We start from the raw sequence: 7,314 nt of genomic DNA, 5'->3' as shown, positions 1-7,314 counted from the left end.
AGAAGCCAAGAGAGAGATACGTTTGGCGAAGGCACAGGCGGAAGAACAAATGGCTAAAAATGTAAAACAGGGAGATAAAAATTTTTTCAGATATATTAGTGAAAGGAGGAAGATAAAAAATGGAATTGCTAGGCTAAAAGATGCTGGGAACAAATATGTGGAGAGTGATGAGGAGAAAGCAAATGTGCTAAACAAATACTTCTGTTCTGTGTTCACAGAAGAAAATCCTGGAGAAGGACCGAGATTGTCTGGCAAAGTTACACGAGAAAATGGAGTAGATTCTGCGCCGTTCACGGAGGAGGGTGTTTATGAGCAACTTGAAAAACTGAAGGTGGACAAAGTGATGGGACCAGACGGGATCCATCCCAGGATACTAAGGGAGCTCAGAGAGGTTCTGGCGAGTCCTATTAAAGACTTGTTCAACAAATCTCTGGAGACGGGAGTGATTCCTGGGGATTGGAGGAGAACGGATGTGGTCCCTATTCATAAAAGTGGTCACAGGGATGAAGCAGGAAACTACAGGCCGGTGAGCCTCACTTCAGTTGTTGGAAAAATAATGGAAGTGTTGCTGAAAGAAAGGATAGTGTATTTCCTTGAATCTAATGGGTTACAGGATCCGAGGCAACATGGCTTTACAAAAGGTAAATCGTGCCAAACGAACCTGATTGAATTTTTTGATTGGGTAACCAGAGAGCTGGATCGAGGACATATGCTAGATTTAATTTACTTGGATTTCAGCAAAGCCTTTGATACAGTTCCTCATAAGAGGCTGTTGAACAAACTTGAAGGGCTGAAGTTAGGACCCAAAGTGGGGAACTGGGTCAGAAACTGGCTGTCGGACAGACGCCAGAGGGTGGTGGTTAATGGAAGTCGCTCGAAGGAAGGAAAGGTGACTAGTGGAGTCCCTCAGGGTTCGGTGCTGGGGCCAATCCTGTTCAATATGTATGTAAGTGACATTGCTGAAGGGTTAGAAGGAAAAGTGTGCCTTTTTGCAGATGATACCAAGATTTGTAACAGAGTAGACACCGAAGAGGGAGTGGAGAATATGAAAAAGGATCTGCAAAAGTTAGAGGAATGGTCTAATGCCTGGCAACTAAAATTCAATGCAAAGAAATGCAGAGTAATGCATTTGGGGATTAATAATAGGAAGGAACCGTATATGCTGGGAGGAGAGAAGCTGATATGCACGGACGGGGAGAAGGACCTTGAGGTGATAGTGTCCGAAGATCTAAAGGCGAAAAAACAGTGTGACAAGGCAGTGGCTGCTGCCAGAAGGATTCTGGGCTGTATAAAGAGAGGCGTAGTCAGTAGAAGGAAGAAGGTGTTGATGCCCCTGTACCGGTCATTGATGAGGCCCCACTTGGAGTATTGTGTTCAGTTTTGGAGACCGTATCTGGCGAAAGACGTAAGAAGACTTGAGGCGGTCCAGAGGAGGGCGACGAAAATGATAGGAGGCTTGCGCCAGAAGACGTATGAGGAGAGACTGGAAGCCCTGAATATGTATACCCTAGCGGAAAGGAGAGACAGGGGAGATATGATTCAGACGTTCAAATACTTAAAGGGTATTAACATAGAACAAAATCTTTTCCTGAGAAAGGAAAATGGTAAAACCAGAGGACATAATTTGAGGTTGAGGGGTGGTAGATTCAGGGGCAATGTTAGGAAATTCTACTTTACGGAGAGGGTGGTGGATGCCTGGAATGCGCTCCCGAGAGAGGTGGTGGAGAGTAAAACTGTGACTGAGTTCAAAGAAGCGTGGGATGAACACAGAAGATTTAGAATCAGAAAATAATATTAAATATTGAACTAAGGCCAGTTACTGGGCAGACTTGCACGGTCTGTGTCTGTATATGGCCGTTTGGTGGAGGATGGGCAGGGGAGGGCTTCAATGGCTGGGAGGGTGTAGATGGGCTGGAGTAAATCTTAACAGAGATTTCGGCAGTTGGAACCCAAGCACAGTACCGGGTAAAGCTTTGGATTCTCGCCCAGAAATAGCTAAGAAGAAAAAAAAAAAAAAAAATTTAAATTGAATCAGGTTGGGCAGACTGGATGGACCATTCGGGTCTTTATCTGCCGTCATCTACTATGTTACTATGTTACTATGAGAGCAACAAAACTGGTAAAAGGGCTGGAACAATGCCCATACGCCGAGAGGTTGGATAGGCTGGGGCTCTTCTCTCTGGAAAAAAGGAGGCTCAGGGGAGATATGATAGAGACCTTCAAGATCATGAGGGGCATAGAGAGGGTGGATAGGGACAGCTTCTTCAGGCTGAAGGGGACAACAAGTACGAGGGGGCATTCGGAGAAACTGAAGGGAGATAGGTTCAAAACAAATGCAAGGAAGTTTTTTTTCACCCAAAGGGTCGTGGACACTTGGAATGCGCTACCGGAGGAAGTGATCAGGCAGAGTACGGTACAGGGATTCAAACAGGGATTGGACGGATTCCTGAGGGATCGTGGGATACTGAGGGAGGAGCTGGGATGTAACACAAGTATAGAAAGCTAACCAGGTAATAAGTATAGAAACTCAACCAGGTCGTGCATGTGCAAGACCGGAGGGTTAGGACTTCGATGGGAGGATAGGACTCAATGGGAAACCAAGGTGGCATGGGGGCCCCTTCTGGTGATTCAGACAGGTCGTGACCTGTTTGGGCCGCCGCGGGAGCAGACTGCCGGGCAGGATGGACCTATGGTCTGACCCGGCGGAGGCACTGCTTATGTTCTTTATTTTTGTTAGTTAGATTGTCGTATGCCTCTCCAATTGTTGTGGGCTTGAAAAGGAATGTTTGTGATGTATATGATTTGTTTAAAATTTGGTGTAAATAACCTTTATCTTTTGTATCTTATGATATTGTAAACTTTACATTTATAAATTAAAAAAAACAGTCTTTCATCATTTATCCTCTAGCATTATTTTATGCAGAGAATATTTTTAAAGTACTTATCGAAGCAATCATTGATTTTCCCAGTAATTTACATGCAATGCTGCCATAGATATCACACGATCTAGAATAGCAGAGCTGGAAAGCTGTCTTCAGGACACGTAGGATCTGGTACCCTAGTCTGCAGCTGGTGATAAACAGGGGCACGACTTGTCTGGTGAGTCACAGTCTTGGGATGTTTGTGCTGTGATGTGGATAGGTTTTGTTTCTGATGTGGTTTAGAAATAGACTGAAATCTTTCCACATCCAATGGGAACTTCACCAAATGAACAGGTTCATCTTAGAAAATGTTCCCCCTTTAACAATTCCAGTGCGGTTTGGCCTCAGAGTTCCAAGAACTATCTGTAATGTCCCCTTGGGGTTCACGTTTTCTAGTAGAAGATCTGCCTTAGGTCTTCCGTGCATTCTGATTATCCACGGTACTCTGAAGGACAAGCAAAACCACCCCACCCCCTTTTACAAAACTGCGGAAGCAGTATTTAGCGCAGGCCGGCACGCTGAATGATCTGCGCTCCTCCCGACACTCATAGGAACTCTGTGAGCTTCGGGAGCAGCGCGGGCCATTCGGCGCGGCTCACCGCGCTAAAAACTGCTAGCGCAGTTTAATGGAAGAGGCCCTATGAGTGTCTGGAGCAGCGCAGAGCATTCAGCGCGCAGGCCTGCGCTGGAAAACACGTTCGCGGTGTTGTAAAAGGAAATGCAAAGATCTACTTAGTCTATAGTAACACTGGGTTCTGTTTATTTTTATTTATTGTTTATAATAATAATAATAACTTTATTTTTCTACTAGCTTTATAGCCCGTTACATTAACGGGTGCTAGAATATATGTGTGTGTGTCTGTCTTTATTTCTTTGTCTCTCTGTCTCCTTAGCCACTTTCTGTATTTCTGTCTTTCTTTCTTTTGGCTGTCCACCACCACCCCTTCACTGCTCCCCTTATCCAGCAGCAGCCCTTCTCCCTTTGTTTTACCTCCCCCCTGTCCATCAGCACCTCTTCCTGCTCCCCCTGTCCAGCAGTAAGCTTCCCTTCATTTTTCCCCCGTGTCCATCATCACCTCTTCCTGCTCCCCATGTCCAGCAGTAGGCCTCCCTTAATTCCCCCCCCCCCGTGTCCATCAGCACCTCTTCCTGCTCCCCCTGTCCAGCAGTAGACCTCCCTTCCTTTCCTCCCCCCCCGTGTCCATCATCACCTCTTCCTGCTCCCCATGTACAGCAGTAGGCCTCCCTTAATTCCCCCCCCCGTGTCCATCAGCACCTCTTCCTGCTCCCCCTGTCCAACAATAGGCCTCCATTCCTTTCCCCCCGTCCATCATCACCTCTTCCTGCTCCCCCTGTCCAGCAGTAGGCCTCCCTTCATTTCCCCCCCCCCTGTCCATCAGCACCTCTTCCTGTTCCCCCTGTCAAGCAATAAGCCTCCCTTCCTTCCCCCCCCTGTCCATCATCACCTCTTCCTGCTCCCTCTGTCCGGCAGTAGGCCTCCCTTCATTTCCCCCCCTGTCCATCAGCACCCCTTCCTGCTCCCCCTGTCCACGGGAGTTAGTACAGGGCCGGTGTCTGCCATTCCCCCCAGAGTCCTTGCGCCCCCCCTTCCCTTCCCACGGACCTGACTACCTACCCGGCGATTCAAGCAGCGTGTGCAGCAGTCTTCACACGCTGCTTCGGGTCCTTCTACTGCCCTGATTTACTCTGGCACGTCCCTGATGACATCATTAGAGACGCGGCAGAGCAAATCAGGGAAGTGGTGCACACTGGTGTGAAGACTGGTGCACACGCTGCTTGAATCGCCAAGGTAGTCGGGTCCGCGGGAAGGGGGGTGAGTGGAAAAGGACTCAGACTCCTGTGGTCTGTCGCGGAGGGTGGCCAGGCTCCATTTCAGCCGCAGGGAAGGCTCACTGCACCAGCTCCTTACCCGTCCGCAGCCCGGGCCAGGTCTCCCGCGATTTCTCAGCGGCCCAGCTCGCTCGGTTGTTGTTGTTTTTTTACTCCGCTTCCTGCATTCGCTGCTCTCAGTGACGTAATAAGCGCACATGCGCACTTGTCTTGCCACATCCCGACAAAAAAGGGATCAGGAAACACGCGAGGCAAGTGCACATGCTCGGCTAGCATTTTATTATTTAAGATACCGCCATAGTCTAATGACTTCTAGGCGGTTCACATTGAAAGAAGGCTGGACAATCAGTGAATTATAGAATGCATGAAGAAAAGATGTTGGAGTTACATGGGGAAAGAATCCATGAGAGAAGAAAGAAGTTACATAATCATTTTTGTATCAAGTTTTCTATTTTTTAGCCAAATGTTTGTTTCCGATTGTTGTTTTTTTAGTTACTGGCGAGCCGGCTCTGTTTAATGCCAGTTCTGCGCGACCTTTTCAGTCATGTGGATGGTGACATCACCGCTGCCGGCTCTGTAGCCTCGGTTTGGGGCCAGTTCCAAGGGGCGTCTTTTCTTTCCAAACACCTGAGTGTCGGTCAATGTCAAAGGACTGAGGCACTCGCCTGCTAGCCATGTTACTACTGGTTTACTGGATTCCGCGATAAGATTACTTAAGAAGCACGTTTTGATTTAGGACCATTTGTTTTGTATATATCCTCTCGGCACATGGATTCTTCACGCGCACCACGCAAAAGAAGAAAGAAAAAACCAAATAAAGAGGCTTTCCACTCGGCGTCCTGAAATAGATCTAGCGAAACACGGCTCTGGTTGAAGCCGAGGTTCACCAGCTAAGATAAATGAATCAATATTCTTCCTTTGGAGATCATATTGTGAACATCTCAAAAGCTACCAGAAACCTTAGCGCTAACTGCAATGTGCTATGATTTGAATTTTATCCTGAACCTCTACTTAAATTGCTGTATAGTCCCCGTACTTGAACTACTGTATAATCTTTCTACTGTCCAAATATACTCCACTGTGAATGGTTGCTTGTAGGCCGTTCTGAGCTACTGAGAGGACAGGATGAAAATCGAAATAAATATTTATTCAATTTTCCATACTGTTCTTCCTAAAGCTCAGAACAGTTTACATGAATTTATTCAGGTCCTCAAGCATTTCTCCCTGTCTGTCCTGGTGGGCTCAGAATCTGTCTAACATACCTGGGGCAGTGGGGGGGGGTTAAGTGACTTGCCCAGGGTCACAAGGAGAAGTGTGGGTTTGAACCCACAACCTCAGGGTGCTGAGGCTGTAGCTTTAACCACTGCACCACTCTAGAAATCGGGATGTGGTAAAAGTGAGCCAAGTATAGGACAATCCAGCCATTGTGACATCACTGATGAGGTTGGCTCTTAGGCATTGGTGGAAGAAGATGTCTCAAGTGAGGCCTAGCAGCATGAAGTAGAAAGGGATTAGTGGAAAGGTAAAACATGAAAAGACAGTAACCAGCATGTCGCCAGAAGATGAGATAGAAAATGAACTCAGACAGTTGAAGAAGCCCAAGGAACTGCCTGTATCTACTCAATCTTCCTTCTCTTATGTACCACCCAGAAGAGGTGGACCCAAGGAGCAGAGCTACTTCTATCAAGAGTGTGAGGCAGGAGGACATGATTCTGTATTTGACTCAATATACAAAAGACCAACAGGCTATGATCAGAAAATTCACCGAGATGACAGAGAACATGCAAAACATCAAGGTCTTGACATTCATGGCCAGGAAATTGCAAGACCATTGGCAGTTCTATCTTCTTCCATATATGGGAGGCACTTGGAACGAAGAGTGGACCCCATAAATAGAAACTTTGTCAGGATGGGCATCATAGCCTTGGATTTCTACAGAAAAAATGGAATCAGCAAATCCTTGGAAGATGGCTATGGAGCTGTAGTTCCTTCGTAAATCTTACCATCACTAAAACTGTGAGGAGGAGGAGGAGGAGGTGTGTTCCTGTCATTTACCTAGCACAAGTACTCATTGTTTTCCACTCAGAAATGGCCTTTTTCTATTCCTTGCTTACCCAGTTTCACTTTTTTTTATACTATAAAACCAGTTGTATGCATTACCATCATGATCCCTTTGTTTTTCTTTAAGGCTGTTAATTATTTGTGATATCCTACTTCCTCACAATGATATGTTTGTTTTTTGCTCTTTTTTTCCCCCACTTTATGTGAGTTGTTAATTTCCAGACCAATAATCTTGAACATTCTTAAGTATGAAATAAAATATGCAAGATTCAATTGATAGAGATTGTTTTTTTTGTATCTTTTTTCTCTATTTTTTCTAAGAAAAAGAAAACCTGAATACGAGGTAACAAGATATTAAAAAAAGATTACAATGTTCTAATATTGCTTCTCCTGATAATTTTTATAAAAGACACTTCCCTAGGTGCTAATAATTCATCTATTAAATCTAACAATGAATTAAAAAAAAAAAAAAGGATCCAGA

The 7,314-nt window shown here is 45.7% G+C and overlaps 1 protein-coding gene across 1 annotated transcript; it reads left to right on the top strand.

Annotated features, from left to right (window-relative positions):
• Positions 1 to 6,321: 6,321 nt before the first annotated feature.
• Positions 6,322 to 6,768, top strand: LOC117356700 (uncharacterized protein C5orf49-like). The gene has a single exon (XM_033936284.1). It carries the CDS (start codon positions 6,322 to 6,324, stop codon positions 6,766 to 6,768), a length of 447 nt encoding a protein of 148 aa, XP_033792175.1.
• The last annotated feature ends 546 nt before the right edge of the window (positions 6,769 to 7,314 follow it).

Source organism: Geotrypetes seraphini, chromosome 3, assembly GCF_902459505.1.
Source record: "Geotrypetes seraphini chromosome 3, aGeoSer1.1, whole genome shotgun sequence".
Lineage (NCBI taxonomy): Eukaryota > Metazoa > Chordata > Amphibia > Gymnophiona > Dermophiidae > Geotrypetes > Geotrypetes seraphini.
Note: the sequence above shows the minus strand (reverse complement) of the source record. Positions and strands in the feature narration are given on the sequence as shown.

Excerpts from the sequence above, each read along its gene's own strand:
- LOC117356700 (XM_033936284.1), top strand. The coding sequence starts at position 6,322 with ATGTCGCCAGAAGATGAGATAGAAAATGAACTCAGACAGTTGAAGAAG.